Source organism: Sapajus apella, unplaced genomic scaffold (genome assembly GCF_009761245.1).
Source record: "Sapajus apella isolate SASKATOON/1434 unplaced genomic scaffold, GSC_monkey_1.0 scaffold71, whole genome shotgun sequence".
NCBI classification, from domain to species: domain Eukaryota; kingdom Metazoa; phylum Chordata; class Mammalia; order Primates; family Cebidae; genus Sapajus; species Sapajus apella.
This window is the reverse complement of record NW_022437011.1, coordinates 1,023,843-1,040,015: the sequence shown is the minus strand read 5'-3', so window position 1 is coordinate 1,040,015 and position 16,173 is coordinate 1,023,843. Positions and strand designations below refer to the sequence as shown.

Below are 16,173 nucleotides of genomic sequence, written 5' to 3'. Positions count from 1 at the left end.
AAGGTCAGTGATCCAGTTCCATCCAGCCTGGCTAACATGGTGAAACCCTGTCTCTACTAAAGAAAAATACAAAAATTAGCTGGGCATGGTGGTGTGCACCTGTAATCCAGCTACTTGGGAGGCTGTGGCAGGAGAACTGCTCAAACCCAGGAGGCGGAGTTTGTAGCGAGCTGAGATGGCATCATTGCACTCCAGCCTGGGCAACAGAGCAAGACTCCGTCTCAGAAAAAAAAAAGGGTGGGGAATAATGGTACTCCCCAACTCACAGCTTGTGAGGATAAAATAAAACATGATGAAAAATGATAAAACTGAAACCGCACACCTTGCACATTAGAAGTGCTCAGTAATTAATGTGAGTGCACCCGGCCCCTGATGAGTTTGCCCACGGTGGCCACCTGCCATGACTAAGGGATTCCCAGCGCCTTCTTTGGCAGCTGTGAGTGGGCCTGAGACCCTGTCTGGGGGACCTGCACGGGTTGCGGGCAGGTTTGTCTGTCCCAGAGCCCTGGGCTGGGGATGACACCGCCGGGGGATAAACCTCATCGCTCTGCTGTTTACCCCGTGTGTGGTGACTTTGTCATTATCATTCCTTCTGCGTTTTTCCTCCCAAGTTATTTATTTTTCTGTGAGGAAGGAATGTGGGGAATTTACCACAGGGCTCTCGCCTTCACTTTCGGCTGGGCTGCACGGCTTCCTCTCCTATAAGAAGGAAGCTACTGAGACAGATGGCTAGAGAGGCGGACACGGAGGGTCCCAGCTGGCCTAGTGGCCCAAGGAATGGGGGCGTTTATGTAACCCACCCAGAGGCCCAGGTTCTGGTCTCTGGGCATGAGCCTGGTAATGTACATGGCTCCTATGGAACTGTGTCTGGCTCTCCCCATTCACCCCTGGCCTCTGGGCAAACCCAGTAAGTGTGTTACTCTATCAAAGCTTCCTTTCTATTCAGCTGGTCTTGATTTGGGGTATCGGGGTGGGTAAGGGAGTGGGGTGGGGGTTACCTTGAACTTCCTAGCCTCTACTGAGCTATCCTCATTGCTTGGAATGCCTCCTTCTCTCCATCTTTCAAGATCTGGGGCATATGTCATCTCCTCCAGGAAGCCTTCCTGGATTGCTTCATCCTAATTCATCTTACTCTTAGGCTCTATGTTTCCCCCTCACTTCATCAAACATTATTCCTCTTGGGACTAACACAGTCATTTGAGATTTAATCTCCTTCTTCTCTCACAAACATGTTGCTGTCTCCTTCCTTCTCCTACCACTCCCAGGAACCACCCCCTAGATCTCTGATCTAGAATCTAGATGACTCTTGGATTTAGACACATCTAAAAGTCGTCTCCAAGGATGAATGGTGGAGCAAAATGTGAAGGGGGAGGCTTTAGATTGTGGAAGTGCTTGTCCTTCAGTAGTTTAGTCAACACGGTGATGTCTTCAACCCCTCCTGGGTGATGGCTTCTGCTGAGTCTGGGGACATTGAGAGAGGACAGAGACCAGTCCTGGCCCTAGACTAGCACAGGGCTAAGGGGAAGGACCACATCTTTGTGGTGGGCCAGGCCCTGGGAAGAGTGGAGGGGACCCACAGATGACCTAGGCCCCGCCCTGACCCTGGCAGAGGCACGGTCTGGGGAAAACCACCTCTTTCCCCTGCCCTGGCTTGCCACCTTTTTGTCTTTTAGATGATATGTTTTCTCTGGGAAGGCAGGGTGTGACAGTCCTTTCTGTACTCCCAAGGCTTCCAGGGAGTGGGGAGGTGGGGAGGGTGAAACGGCGGGAGGGGGCTTGGTGAACACAGGCCTGGCTCACCAGGGCTGGCCTGGAGAGGATGGAGCCTGGGCTGTGACCCCGTGATCCTCTCTGTGAGCCCTCCCTTTCCAGTTTGCTGTATACCTGGGGCTCAGCCTGCCTCTCTCTGACTTACCATTCCAAAGTTTCTAAAAACTTACTGGTTATAGATTAGTGATTACCCCAGTAAAGTGGGCAAGAGAGAGGCTGAGGCTCCTGGCCTTTGGCAGGGTCGTGGTCAGCCAGTAGGGAGCAGGGCTTGTGGTCTGCTAGGATAGAAGTCGGGTCAGGCCTGCGCTGACTGAGGAGCCCTCATCTGGCTTCCCCCTGCCCCTCCATCTCTGCCCTCCCTGATCTCAACCCACTGCCAACAGAGAGAAACCAGAAGTTTGGCCAGGCCCAGCCTCCTTCCCCTGGGTTTCTGAGTTTTTTCAACCTGCTGTTTCCTCTGAGCCCTGTTCCTGATCTGAGCCCTGTTCCTGATCTGAGCCCTCTGGGCCAGATTGAACAGGGGAGGAGCAGTGATCTAGGAGTCTGAATGGATTGATGAGGGCTTCCTAGAAGAAGTGGCCATTGGGCTGGGCCTGGGTGGGTGAGTAGGGAAGGTGAGTGTGCTTGTGGGGACCTCTTCAGAAGGAAGGCGCCCAGGCTTGAGATCAGTCAGACCGCGGGGCCGCTTGCTAAGCTGTGAAACCTGGGACGAGTTAGCTGCTTCTGTGTGCCTCATCTCCTCATCTACGAAATGGGGCTAAGGGAAACTCCTTGTGAGTTGCTGTGAGGATTAAATGAGAAAAGACATGTGAAACCCTTGGCTTGGCAGTATCTGATGCCCCCAAAATGTTGGCTCTTGTCATCCTCATAGATTTCCTGTTTATTCTGCAAGTGTCAGTAGAAGATGTGCTGGGGACAAGGCAGGAATACAGACGTGAAGCAGCGGAGGCCTCTGCCCTCAAGGCCACTGCAATCTCTGGGGAAAAATAGGGCCCAGACCCTGACTGCTACAAAGCAAAACACTGGGAGGAGGCAGCATGGCCCACGTGACCAGCCCTGGACTGGGCATTGGGCACCCCGGGCTTGCATCCCTGCTCTTGCTCTGGCTGGCCGTGCAAACTTGAGCAAGTCACTGCACCCCTCTGAGCCAGTGTCTTCTCTAACGAGGAGAGGAGGATAGTGCTGTGGAAGTAAGTGAAGTAAGGCACTGTCCTGGTACCTGGCATGTGGTGAGCACACCCTGAAAAAGCACTTTTGCTAGAATGATTGTTACACTGCAGTTATTAAGTTGTGCAGATAGAAGATCGGTGGATCAGGGAAGGCTTTTTGGAGGGGTTGGTGGCATTCTAGGTAGGCCGGAAATCTGTGGGATTAGGGCATGTAGAAAGGATGTGAGACAGAGGAGGGTTCCCGGGAGCGGGGTCTGTGCAAACGCTGCTCGCTGCTCGGCAGGCAGGAATTCACTGTGCAGCTGTGGGAGCTGCAAGCCCCTGAACTCCCTCCACTGCTGCTGAGGGCACAGAGAGAAGGTGAGTGAGCTCTGGGGCAGGCCTGGATGGCAGGGGCTTTGAATGCCGGGATGAGGACTCTCCTCTTGATCCTCCGTGTCCTGGGGAGGCAGCAGAGGGCTTTGAGCAGGAGAGAGGCATGAGTGGAGCCCAGAGGGAGGAAGATGAATCTGGCAGCGTGGGGCGGGTAGATTGGCGGGGGAGAGACTGGGGGTGGAGAGGCCATTTAAAAGGCTGTTGCAAAATCGGTTTTCCTGATAAAGGGCTGGGCTGAGTCATCTGTGGAGGAGAAAAGTCATATCCAGCTCCTTCGTGTTGCTGTTGATGTGGGATTTTCCTGGCTTAGTTAGCCAGGCGATTGGCTGCCTTTGCCGGAGGCTTTGAGAACCAAGGCCCAAAGGCCGGCAGGAGCATCCAGGAGGAAGCTTGGCTTCAGGGAGGACCCAGCAGAGTGAGTAACGGGAGCACCCGGAGGTGCCTTTGTGGCTTGGGGGATATGGCTTAGGGCATGTGGCATCCCCCCTCTGATCTTAGTCTCTCCTCTGGGCATCAAGGGAGAGGTATATGGTGATTTCTGCCAGCCTGTGAGTGGTGAGGCAGAGGCTGGGCCTGGGGCTCCCACCCCATTTATGTGTCTTTTCCCATGCCCGGCAGTCCTTTTCACTGAAGCCTAGATTATTCTCCTCCCGAGAGGAGGTCTGGCAGTCTGCCGGCCCCAGTCAGGTTGCACTCACCACGACTCTGGGGATGGAGAGCTCCCCAAGGCACGGAGCCTGTGTCATTTCCTCCTTTCAGTGGGAGGAATGGGGAAGGGGCTGCCAAGGTAGCCAGGCCATTACTCAGGCCTCTCTATTTTCCTGCCCCCCAGCTGAGCCAAAGGTTGTGCAGTGGCCAGTCATTAGCTCCTTCCTGACCTCCCCGGGGGGGGGGTGGTTTACCCAGCCTGTTTACCCTTCCTGTTGCCAAGACCCCCAGACAGCCACAATGGGCTGCCTTGAGCCAATCTCTATTCCTACCCCCCACTTGGTCTCACCCCACCCACCTGACCCTGGCTGGACACTCCCATTGACGGCATCGTGTGAAGAAGCATTTCCTAGAATTCTCCCTGTCCTGACCTTCTGCTCTGGCCTCCCTTCCCCGGCCCCACCTCCCTCCTGTGGATCCTCCGTCCACACGGGCCCCACTGGTGGGCAGAACAGGCCGCTGCCCATAGAGGGTGGTAGGGGCGGGGAAAGGCTTTGTCCCTGTCTGCGCCAAATGAGAACTGAGTTCTCCTGCTCACAACATTGTGACCTCCCCACTCTACTAATCTTTCATGCCCTATCAGTCATTTCTACCCTAGTAAGAATGAGTTTATAGACTCTTCTCCTGAGAGGGAGAAGTGGGAGAAAGGCAGCTGGGTTTTCAGGGGAGAAGGCGCTGCTGAGGGCATTGAGCACAAGATAAGGAAGCAGAGGGCTCCGCAGACCATCCTCCAAGAGCACCAGAGCCTCTCTTGCTTTTCCTCTTTCCAGAGTTCTAGTCTGGAAGGAGAGCAGTTAAGAGATTAGACTCAGAGCCAGACTTTCTGAGTTTCGAGTCCAGCTCTGCCACTCATAAGTTGTGCGACCCTGGGCAGGTCTCTCTGAGCCCCAGTTTCACCTGCAGAATGGGAAGAATCACAGGACTTATCTCTTGGAGCTTTTGTGAGAACTGAACAAGGCAGCGAGCGTCAGGTGCCCGGCACTGTGCCCGGGCTGCAGGGCGCTCCATCGTGACAGCGGGCAGTACAAAGCCCCTTCTAATGGCTGTGCTGGGGCTTCTCACCTACCCCCGCTTCAGGGTTTACCCGGTTGGACCCAAGTCTCCTGACCCCAGGCAGCTTTTCATTGTGCCTGCCCTCCACCCCTTCCTCTCTTGAAGGGCTGTCTTCAGGGCTCCTGATCCAATGTCCAGGGTGGGTGTTTAAAGGGTTAGCACCCCAACCTGGCCCTGTAGAAGTTTAGGTGGGGAGGCAGTAGGAGCATCATGACCTGCACAAAAACAGGCCACAGCCAGGTTGATTGAGGGTCCAGTGAGGTACCCGTCTCCTATAGCATTTGGCTACCTCCCACCCCTTTGACACCAGGAGCGCTATCTTGGAGCAGCTGCCTGGGATATTGCCAGAGGGGGCAGCTCCCTAGTCTGAGGAATTTTAGATGGAGTTGTCCCATGGTGCTCTGCTACAAGGGACTCTGGGGTGCCCTCATCAGCTTTGTTTGTGAAGGGTGGCAAAAGTCATCTGGATGGCTGGCTGGATCTATTCCAAACCTCCTGCTGAATTCCTTTTCCGTGGAGTCACTGTGGGCTGGAGTGCGGGCTGCAGGAGTTCGCCTTGGAGGGCAGGGCTCACTTACCTCCCGACCTTTTTCGTCATTCCTCTTGTTACAGAACAGTAGCTAGGGGGCAGTTCTAAGCTCAGAGAAGTGGTGGTGATGGGATCTTAGCAGCAGCCTTGGCTGTGAATGGAGCCTCAGTGGGAGTCAGCTGACATGGTCCTGGGCTCACATCCTCCTCTCTTGGCCCCTTCCCTCACTGGGCCTCCCAGGCCAGCTTATCTCTAAAGGCCCTTTTCACTCTGACATTTGAAGATTTTCTAAACCCATGGCCTTCTAGAGCCAGTAAGGAAAAAATCAGAAAAATGCAGGGGTGTTGAGAGGTCTGGATTAATCAAACACTGAAGTGCTTTCTATGAGCCTCGCACGGTGGGAACCGGCCAGCCAGGAGCCTGGTGCTCTCTGCAGTCATGTAGAGACAGGTGCGAACACAGCTCCACTTCTTTCTGGTCCTGTGATCTTGGGCAGCTCACTTTACCTCTCTGAGCCTTAATTTTCTCATCAACAAGTGTTCATAATAATAGTTTGTGCCATTTAGGGTTGTTTGGGAAATTAAATGAGCAAAGTGCATGTATAGATATATAGTCAGTGACCAACCAATGTTAGCTACTATTGCTGCAACTGTGTCATAAGAAGCACTGGCCAGACTGGAGATGTTTATCCTGACTCTGTCCCAAGGGGATGTGATGTATCTGTAAATCTCTGCAGAGCTGTCAGGCTGGAATGAATGAGAAAACTTTTTATCTGTGCAGCCCCAGGGAGGCAGAACCACATCAAGAAATTGGATGAGGACTGGGCGAGATGGTTCACTCTTGTAATCCCAGCACTTTGGGAGGCGGAGGCGGGGAGATCACAAGGTCAGGCAGAGACCATCCTGGCCAACCTGGTGAAACACCATCTCTACTAAAACACAGAAAAATTAGCCAGGCGTGGTGGTGAGTGCCTGTAGTCCCAGCTACTTGGGAGGCTGGGGCAGGGGAATTGCTTGAACCCAGGAGGCGGAGATTACAGTGAGCCGAGATCACGCCACTGCAATCCAGCCTTGTGACAGAGCAAGACTCCATCTCAAAAAAAAAGAAAAGAAAAGAAAAAGAAAGTGGATGAAGGCTGGACGTGGTGGCTCACGCCTGTAATCCCAGCACTTTGGGAGGCTGAGGTGAGTGGATCACTTGAGCTCATGAGTTCAAGATCAGCCTGGCCAACATAGTGAAATCCTGTCTCTACAAAAAATACAAAAATTAGTCAGGCATGGTGGTGCATGTATGTAGTCCTAGTTACTCAGGAGGCTGAGGTGGGAGGATCGCTTGATCCTGGGAGGTTGAGGCTGCAGTGAACCATGATGGCGCCACTGCACTCCAGCCTAAGCAACAGAGTAAGACCCTGTATCAGAAAAAAAAAAAAAAAAACTTATCCTCCTAAATTTGTGGATGTAAGTTAAAGTAAGTAGGAACTTTCTAGCTGAGGAATGTTAATTAGTGGAAGGCACCTCCTGGGGTAGTGAGCTCATGTCACCTGAGTATGTAAGCAGAGACTTGTACGCTCAAGGGTGTGGTTTTGAAGATGTAAGAATTGTGTGGGGATTGGACTTGGTGACAGCCACCTCTGAGATTCTGAGGTTCTGTGTTTTGGGGCAGTAAGCTCTGCATCCCTGTCACTCTGGAATCCCTTGCTATTCGATCTTCAGTGAATCTCCTGTGCTGGAAGAGTACCTGACCTTTTCCAGGGACTGGAATGGGGTGACCAACTGCCAGCTTTACCACGATAGCATGAGCCCTGTCTGTCCGCCTGGGCTTCGTGGCAGTCAGGCCTTGCATTCATGATCTCACTGTGGCCTCCCAACTCTCATGTCAGGTTAAGGAGACTGTGGCTCTGAGAGGTACAGTAACTTGCCATGGTCACATGGCTAGCAAATGGCAGAGCTTGGCTTCAGGCCAGGAGGCCTGGCTTCTAAGCAGAGCCCTCCTGTGTGGCTGGCACCCCTTTGCTTAGGCTCCCCCCAGGGGAGCAGCCTGGCTAATAGATGGCTAATAGACATCTTTAATAAGTGGGGCGATCCAGGCGGGAGAGGAGTCCTACCGGGGGCAGCAGTATCATGGGTGGGTGGGATAGAAAGAAATCCTGGGAGGATATAGAAGAAACTGACAACAGTGGTTACCTGATGTGCTCTCACTGTTTCTAATAGGTGAGGGGAAAGCCAGGTTTGATGGAGGAGGGAAGAAGGAGGTCGGAGCCAGAAAGCCTGTGGCTGCTTGGCCACAGGCCCCAGTGAAGCTGCTGTGACGCTGCTGGTCGCAGCTTCTCTGCTCTCTGTGGGCCTCCCTGTGGCTCCCGTGTGGGGGTCAGCAGGCTCTACACTGGGCTACTCTCTGGACTTCTGTTTCCCACCTATAAAACAGGGTGGTGATGACATACCTCCTCTGTAAGAGCGCTTCCAGCTCTGAGAGTCCATGAATTCAGAGCCTTGCTGGCAAGATGCCTAGAAAGACCGTCCCTGGAGACGGACTCAGCATGCCGTAGCCAGTGCTAATGAGGGCAAGGGAGAGGAGGGCAGGGTCAGATTCCTCAAGAACTAATTAGCTTCCCACAGTCGGGAGGAGAGGGCTGATGGAGAGAGGAATTTTCTCAGCCGCGGATGCTGCTTCTGACCCTGGTCTCAGGCTGATCCATCCACCTGTCTGCCAATGCATTTGTTCATGCATCATTTGTTCAACTATTATTCAACAACTATAAATTGAGCACCAACTGTGTGCCAGCTGGGCACTGGGGATAGAAAGAGAAATGGTTGCCTACAGTGATCTTATAGTTTAATAGGGGACTGATGTTAGCCTGATCTCAGGACCTCAAGTCCCAGACGGAACCCTGACTCTTGATGACCTTGTTCCTGTCCCCTGTGTCCCAAAGAGACCTTTTGGAATGAGCAGACAGCTTGAGCATGGGCTGGAGACCTGAGAGAGAACATTTCTGACTCCGGCTTTGTCACCCTTGGCTTCGCAATCTGGGGCAGTTACTTAGATATCTCTGAACCTCCGTTTCTTCTTCTGTAAAACACAGGCAAGCAATGCTTGTCTCATTTGGTCTTGTGCAGATAAAACAAAAGAATGCGATGTTCTAGTGCAGTCATTGGTGAAATTAGCTCAATTGGTTACTTTTCTAGTGTTAAAAGATGTGAATTTTAAAATGATTATTTAAGTAAAAGTGGGAAGAAATCCTGGGAGGATACAGAAGAAACTGACAACAGTGATTACCTGATTGTGATGTGGAGTCATCGGGGATGGGGCTACACTTTTTACTGTATACTTTTTTATGTTTTAATTTTTAGGGCCAGGTATGGTGGCTTATGCCTGTAATCTCAGCATTTTAGGAAGCCAAGACCAGAGGATCACTTAGGCCCAGGAGTTTGAGACCAGCCTGGGCAACATAGTGAGACCCCTTCTCTACAAAAAATACAAAAAAAAAAAAAATGGCTAAGAATGGTGGCGCACACCAATACTCCCAGCTACTTGGGAGGCTGAGGTGGGAGGATGGCTTGAGCCCAGGAGGTTGAGGCTGCAGTAAGCTATGATAGTACCACTGCACTCCAGCCTGGGCAACAGAGCAAGACCCTGTCTCAGAAAAGTAAAAATAAAATAAAAATGAATGAATAAATAAATTTTTAGAGCATGTTAATGCATTACCTACTCTAAAAAGGGGAAGCATTAGCGGTCCTTGATTTGGATTCCCCCTGACTGTTGCTGATATGGCATTTTACCAAACTGAGTGTGAACCCCCTTGGAGCTAAGCTCTGGATGAGGAGACAGATAATAGACAAGGCAACATAAAGATCATTTCAACTTGGTGAATGCTATGGAGAAAATAAAACAGATGGCATCGGAGAAGGAAAGGCGCCTCCAGAGAGAGGACATTCCAGCTGAGATTTGAGCAGCAAGAAGGAACCAGCAGGGACTGCTACCTAGGAAAAGATGATTCCAGGCAGAGGGAGCAGCAAGTCCAAAGGCCCTGGGGCGGGAACATCCTTGGCATTTTCATGGAAGAGAAAGCAAGCCAGGGTGGCAGGGCCTAGTGAGAGAAGAGAAGGCTGGTGGGAGTGTAGCCAGGGACACAGTGGGACTTCTAGAGTGAGGTATTCACTCTCAGCCTGGTAAATGCCTTATCAGCAACTGTCAGGGGGCATCCAAATCCAGGACCAGTTAATCCTGAGGGGATAATCAGGGCGGTGTAGAGCTGGTGGCATTTGAGTTGGGCCATGAAAGGTAGATCAGGGCTGATGATGAAGTGAGCTAATTCTAAGAAACAGTGAGTGAGTGAGGATCAAATTCCAGAGGAAGAGATCCTGTGTAGGAAGGGCTGAGGCAACCACCTCTGTACGCCTGTCTGTCTCAGCCTGGAATGCTGTCAGCCCTGAGGCTCTCGGCTCGGAAGGCTGCTGGCCCCCGATAGTCCCTCTTTGCACTCTGTCTTTGTATCTGCTTCTTAATTCCTTCAGCGCCACCTGGGTTGGGGTCTTACCCCTGTGTCACTGCACGCCTGTTTGCTAACTGGGCTTCTGTTCCTTCCCGCAGGGTTGGGCCGGAGCACTAGCCTCACGGAGAAGGATCTGAAAGAGGCCAAGGTGCGGAGCCAGCAGATCGCAGCCCAGCTGACCACCCCTCCCAGCCCCAATTCCCGCGGGGTCCAGCTCTTCAACAGGCGCCGGCAGAGGGTGAACGAGTTCACCTTGGAGAGCCACGGCCAGAGGGGACAGAAGCCCAGCCAGGAGTCCCTCAGGGTGCTCCCTGCAAGCTCCCCAGGTCATGCCCCAGGGCTCAGCCTGAGTTCCACCTCGCTGCCGGAGCCAGGCCCTCCACAGAACCCCAGTCCCCAGAGCCCCTACAGAGGGGTCCCTGGCCACAGCATGGAGGGGTACTCAGAGGAGGCCAGCTTGCTCCGGCACCTGGAGAAGGTGGCCAGTGAGGAGGAAGAGGTGCCACTGGTGGTTTATCTAAAGGAGAATGCGGCACTGCTGACGGCCAATGGGCTCCACCTGTCCCAAAACCGAGAGGCCCAGCAGTCCTCACCGGCTCCACCTCCAGCGGAGGTCCACAGCCCGGCTGCAGATGTCAACCAAAACCTTGCCTCGCCCAGTGCCACGCTCACCACAGCAGCTTCTAACAGCAGCCACAACCCGCCAGCCACCGATGTCAATCAGAACCCCCCGGCAACTGCCGTCCCACAGAGCCTGCCACTTTCTAGCAACCAACAGAATTCCTCAGAGGCCCAACTCCCATCCAATGGCACAGTGCCTGCTTCCAAACCCAGCACCCTGTGTGCTGACGGGCAACCCCAGGCACCAGCTGAGGAAGTGAGATGCAGCACGCTCCTAATTGACAAGGTGTCGACTCCAGCTCCCGCCACCAGCACCTTCTCCAGAGAAGCTACGCTCATCCCCAGCTCCAGGCCCCCAGCCTCAGATTTCATGTCCAGCTCTCTGCTCATCGACATCCAGCCCAACACCTTAGTGGTGTCAGCAGATCAAGAGATGTCTGGGCGAGCAGCTGCCACCACGCCCACCAAGGTATACAGTGAGGTCCACTTCACACTGGCCAAGCCCCCATCAGTGGTCAACAGGACAGCCAGGCCTTTTGGGATCCAGGCGCCAGGGGGCACCAGCCAGATGGAGAGGAGCCCCATGCTAGAGAGACGACATTTCGGGGAGAAGGCCCCGGCTCCCCAGCCCCCAAGTATGCCAGACAGGAGCCCCCGGCCACAGAGACACATAATGTCCTGCAGCCCCATGGTGGAAAGGAGGCTGATGGGGCAGCGAAGCCCGGCCTCAGAGAGACGCCCCTTGGGGAACTTCACTCCACCCCCTACCTACGCTGAGACCTTGTCCACAGCCCCTCTGGCTTCCTGGGTGAGGTCTCCTCCCTCTTATTCTGCTCTGTACCCCAGCTCTGACCCCAAGTCTTCTCACCTGAAGGGCCAGGCGGTTCCCGCCAGCAAGACGGGCATCCTGGAAGAGTCGATGGCCCGCCGGGGCAGCCGCAAATCCATGTTTACCTTTGTGGAGAAGCCCAAGGTGACCCCGAATCCAGACCTGCTGGATCTGGTACAGACAGCAGATGAGAAGCGGCGGCAGAGGGACCAAGGGGAGGTGGGCGTGGAGGAGGAGCCCTTTGCCCTGGGGGCTGAGGCCTCCAACTTCCAGCAGGAGCCAGCACCTCGAGACAGAGCCAGCCCTGCGGTGGCGGAGGAGGCACTACCAGAGTGGGCCTCCTGCCTCAAGTCACCCCGCATCCAGGCCAAGCCGAAGCCCAAACCCAACCAGAACCTCTCCGAGGCCTCTGGGAAGGGGGCTGAGCTCTACGCACGCCGCCAGTCACGGATGGAGAAATATGTCATCGAGTCTTCAAGCCACACCCCGGAGCTGGCCCGCTGCCCGTCACCCACCATGTCCCTGCCTTCCTCCTGGAAATACCCCACTAACGCCCCCGGGGCCTTCCGAGTGGCATCCCGAAGCCCAGCCCGGACCCCACCTGCCTCCCTCTACCATGGCTATCTACCTGAGAACGGGGTCCTGCGCCCGGAGCCCACCAAGCAGCCGCCGTACCAGCTGCGGCCCTCGCTCTTTGTCCTCTCACCTATCAAGGAGCCTGCCAAGGTCTCCCCAAGAGCTGCCTCGCCCGTCAAGCCCACCTCCTTGGACCTGGTGCCCAACCTGCCCAAGGGGTGTCTTCCTCCGTCTCCTGCACTGCCTCGGGCCTCCCGCTCCTCGCCGGGCCTCTACACCTCCCCCGGCCAGGACAGCCTGCAGCCCACTGCCGTGAGCCCTCCCTACGGCGGTGACATCTCCCCTGTGTCTCCCTCCAGGGCGTGGTCTCCCCGAGCCAAGCAGGCCCCCAGGCCCTCCTTCTCCACCCGGAACGCCGGGATAGAGGCTCAGGTGTGGAAGCCTTCCTTCTGCTTCAAGTAACGGACCCCATGGGGGTTCCACTGCCGATCAAGTCCCCTCCTTGAGGGCCAGATGGAGAGCAGATGTGGCAGGAAATGGCACAGAGCTGAGTGAGGAGAATGGGGAGTCCATGGTTCAAGGTCAGATGCGGCCACCAGCTGGCTTTGTGACCTTGGGCGAGTCGCCTCCCCTCTCTGAGCTGCAGCTGCCCTCCCCTACTACAGTTGGGGTCAGACTCCATGTCTGAGTGGCGAGGAGGGTCATGGAGAGAGAACTGTCGTGGCAGCCCTGATGCGGCAGAGGGGCGTCCTCTGGCCCTTGTGAGCTGTAGGGATGCAGTCTGATGCCAGCGTCTTGCTGGGGGAGTGGCCTAGAAGGGGATCCTAACGGGGACTTCTGGAGCAGACAGAGCCTGCCGGTGCCTGTGGAGTCAGCCAGCCAAGGGTCTGCCTCCTCAGCTGCCCAGGAGGCCTCCCTCATGAGGCCCAAGCTCCTGGCATCTTCCTTCCTGTCGCTGGATTCTCACCTCCACGGGCCTGTCTCTTCCACCTCTGCCTTCTGGACACCGTTTCCTCTCCACTGCTTCAGAGAGCTTTGCCTCACCTCCGCCTGCGCTCCTCTCCGGGGTCCTTCTGCTGACTGCGGACTCAGCCCACCGCTGCTGTCTGACGCTTTTCTTCCCGCCCTCTCTGAGACCTGGCTCTGTTTTAGGGAGACCAGTGGACCCAGGCCTCAGCCCCAGTTCTACCTTTGCTCTCACTGCTTTAGGGGTGGAGGATGTCCCAGAGGATCCCCAAGAGAAGGAGAGCTCTGTAGGAGGCTGTGCAGATGTGGGTGTGCCACAGGGAGGGTGGCCCCTAGCCATGTATCCATTGGCTGTTTTGGCTTCAAATTCAACCAAGATCTGCCTGACTAAAAGAAGCCACCTCAGTGCAGTGGAACGGGGCCCAGAGGGAGGCAGAAGAGAAGAGCAGCAGTCCCATATCAGCCTCCCATTTGCTGTGTGAGTTTGGCCCACTCACATTCTCCCTGGGCCTCAGTTTTATTTATACAAGGAGGGCCCTTCTAGCTCTGACAGTCTGTGTGGAGTGAGAACATAGGCTGGTGCTTTGGAGAAAGGCTTGTAAGTGACAAGACAGTCCCCTGGGAAGAAAGAGAAAGGAAATGGGCTGTTGTCATAGGACAGGTAGAGTTAGATGGCTGTGAGGGCGACCTGGTGAGGGAATGGTTGGAATGAGCCCCTGCAGGAAGCCGAGGATGAGAAGCCTGGGCTGGGCTGGGCTGGCTCGGGCTCAGGATTGCCTGAGGACAGTGAGAGCATGGCAGGAGCCTGGGCAGGTGCATAGCAGTGCAGGGGGAGGGGACAGAGGAGATCGTAGAGTTTCGAGGAAAATCTGGGATCTGGATTCTAACAGACCAACTGCATGTGTGTCTTTAAGTCTCAGTTTCCCCATTGCTACAGTGAAGGTGTTGAGTCAGGTAGCTGGAGACTCCCCGCCACCTCTGACACTTTTAGAGGTGATATGATACAGCCCCCCACCAAACCAGGCTTTGTGGGGGGTGAGAGGATACAGACTCAAGTGGCAGGATTCAGATGGAAGCTTCGCAAGGCTGGGGGCCGAGGACCACCCACTTCTCTTTCTCGGCCCTATTTCTGGGCTCCCCAGTGGGGCAAGGGGTGGTGGAGGCGGTGCCCATGCTGGGCTGAGCCTGCAGTTTTTGTGAGCTCTGGGCTTGTCTCCATGGGAACAAGGGTGCCTTCTTAGTGAGCTCATTTCACATAGATCGAGGGGGTATGTGTGGGGGAGTTGTGAGTGAGCTCAGCTCCTTCAGGCCTGGGCTCTCCCAGAACAGAGTGAAGCCCCTGCCCTGGACCCCTGCTCCCTTCCACCCTTGAGGGCCAGCAATGGAAGAGCCCACCCTTCCTTCTGCAGCTCCTGCGGCCAGGCTGAGCTCTGCCCCCAACTTCGTTTTCTCTCCTGTTCTCAATACACTCTGCCTCAAATCCGTCTTGCTTCTTTCTTTCTTCCATGCTGCTAGGGGTCAGGGCTGCCTTCCTCCTCCCTGAGTCCAGCCTGGGAAGTGGAGTGGGCCTGCTCAGTTACTGAGTGTGAAAGTGTGGCTGTGTCCTGCGTGCTGCCTGCATCTGCCGTGTGTCTGGTTCGGCACGGGGACAGACGTATGCTGGCTTGGAAGCAAGGGCTTCCTCTCCACAGCACTCAGGGAGCCAGAACCCTGTGCAAATCGCAGCCTTTTGTGCTTTCCTTCCCTCAGAGTTTGGCCAAAAATACTGTAGAGGATTTTGGGAAGAAATGCACTACCTCTTCTGGTTCAGGTTTGTTTGGGATCTTTACAAAGTGGAATAGAAATACCCCTAGCGGCATTCGCTCTCCAGTTCTCTCAGGTCCCCTCCTTGCTCCCGATTATCTAAATCTGGCCATTTCTCACATTGGCCATCATTTTCACTGTCTGGCTCCTGAAAGCATGGAGCTTCTGGTGGAGAGGAAATAACTGGCATCAAGGGTCAGGAGAGCTGGGTTCTAGCCCCAGGTTTGAATCTGATTCCTGTGTGACCTCAGACAACCTCTTCCAATCTCTGGGCCTCAGTTTCCCCTTCTGTGCAGTGAAAGGATTGCAGAAGGTGGTGTGGGAACTCTGTTTGGTTTCTGACAGTCCAGGGTTGACTGTGTTCTATTCATGCCTTCACCCCACACACGTGCCCTGCTTTGGGTCTGGGGCTAGGTTGAGTGGCTGCTACTTTTTGAATTTTCACCCCCTGCGTTCCCAGAGAGCTCTGGTGTGCAGGGTGCATTGAGCTCTCTGTCAGAAAGTGAATAGTTCTGAGTTCCTGAAGCCTTTTCATATTGTGCACACCCCCCATTCCAAACGTACATACAGAGTCAGTGCCTAGGCATGGCTGTTAGGATGAGGTCAGGCTCTGGCCCATCTCCAGATGATGAGGAGCTGCTTACCACTGCCCTCAACATTCAATACCTGTTTGAGCCATTCTGTTTTATAGTCTTGGCTGAATTATTATTCCTACCACTTGTTGGCCCCAGCATTCCCCCTGTGGCCACCAAAGGCAGAAACAATGCTTTAGAGATTTTTAGGTAGCTATCATGGCTCTCCTGTGCAGCCTACTCTCCTGGCTGAAGACCCCAATTTCCTCTGCGTCAGTGGTTGTTGACTGGCTTGGATCATGAACTCTAGGCCCCACCTCCCTACTTAGGGTGGCACTGTGGTCAGGTGCTGGGTTATGCCAGAGCCCACCCTGATTTGGCATTTGGCTCTGGTCCTTCTCATCTGGCCGTGGAGCCGGGACCTCCCTCCCAGCTCCTCTCCCTAAATTATGGGGTCTGCCTTCCCGGGCCAGCCTGACTGGGATGTGCCACAGACACAGAGAAGCTCCCAGTGTCTCTGGCTCTTGTATACACAATTCTGACTCCAATTCTGACCCTGGGAGGAAAAGAGTGGGATTCCAGGCTGAGCCTTAACTTTCCACTTGATGACTGGGAACTTGGATGTCCCTAGGGAGTTTCTAAGGGTCACTCCGGCATTAGCATCCCATGAAAAATGTCCCATTCAGGCTGTTGTATAACAGTCCTCTTTAGGT

At 54.6% G+C, this 16,173-nt stretch overlaps 1 protein-coding gene across 6 annotated transcripts in view; it reads left to right on the top strand.

The window, feature by feature from the left end:
* Positions 1–16,173, top strand: part of SYNPO (synaptopodin) — a 58,190-nt gene that overhangs the window by 36,772 nt on the left and 5,245 nt on the right. For 3 of the 6 annotated variants that reach the window (XM_032250186.1, XM_032250188.1, XM_032250191.1), the window contains one exon: positions 10,192–12,551. In XM_032250186.1, coding sequence (XP_032106077.1) covers positions 10,192–12,551 — 2,360 coding nt within the window. The other 3 variants (XM_032250187.1, XM_032250190.1, XM_032250189.1) reach the window with 3 other exon arrangements.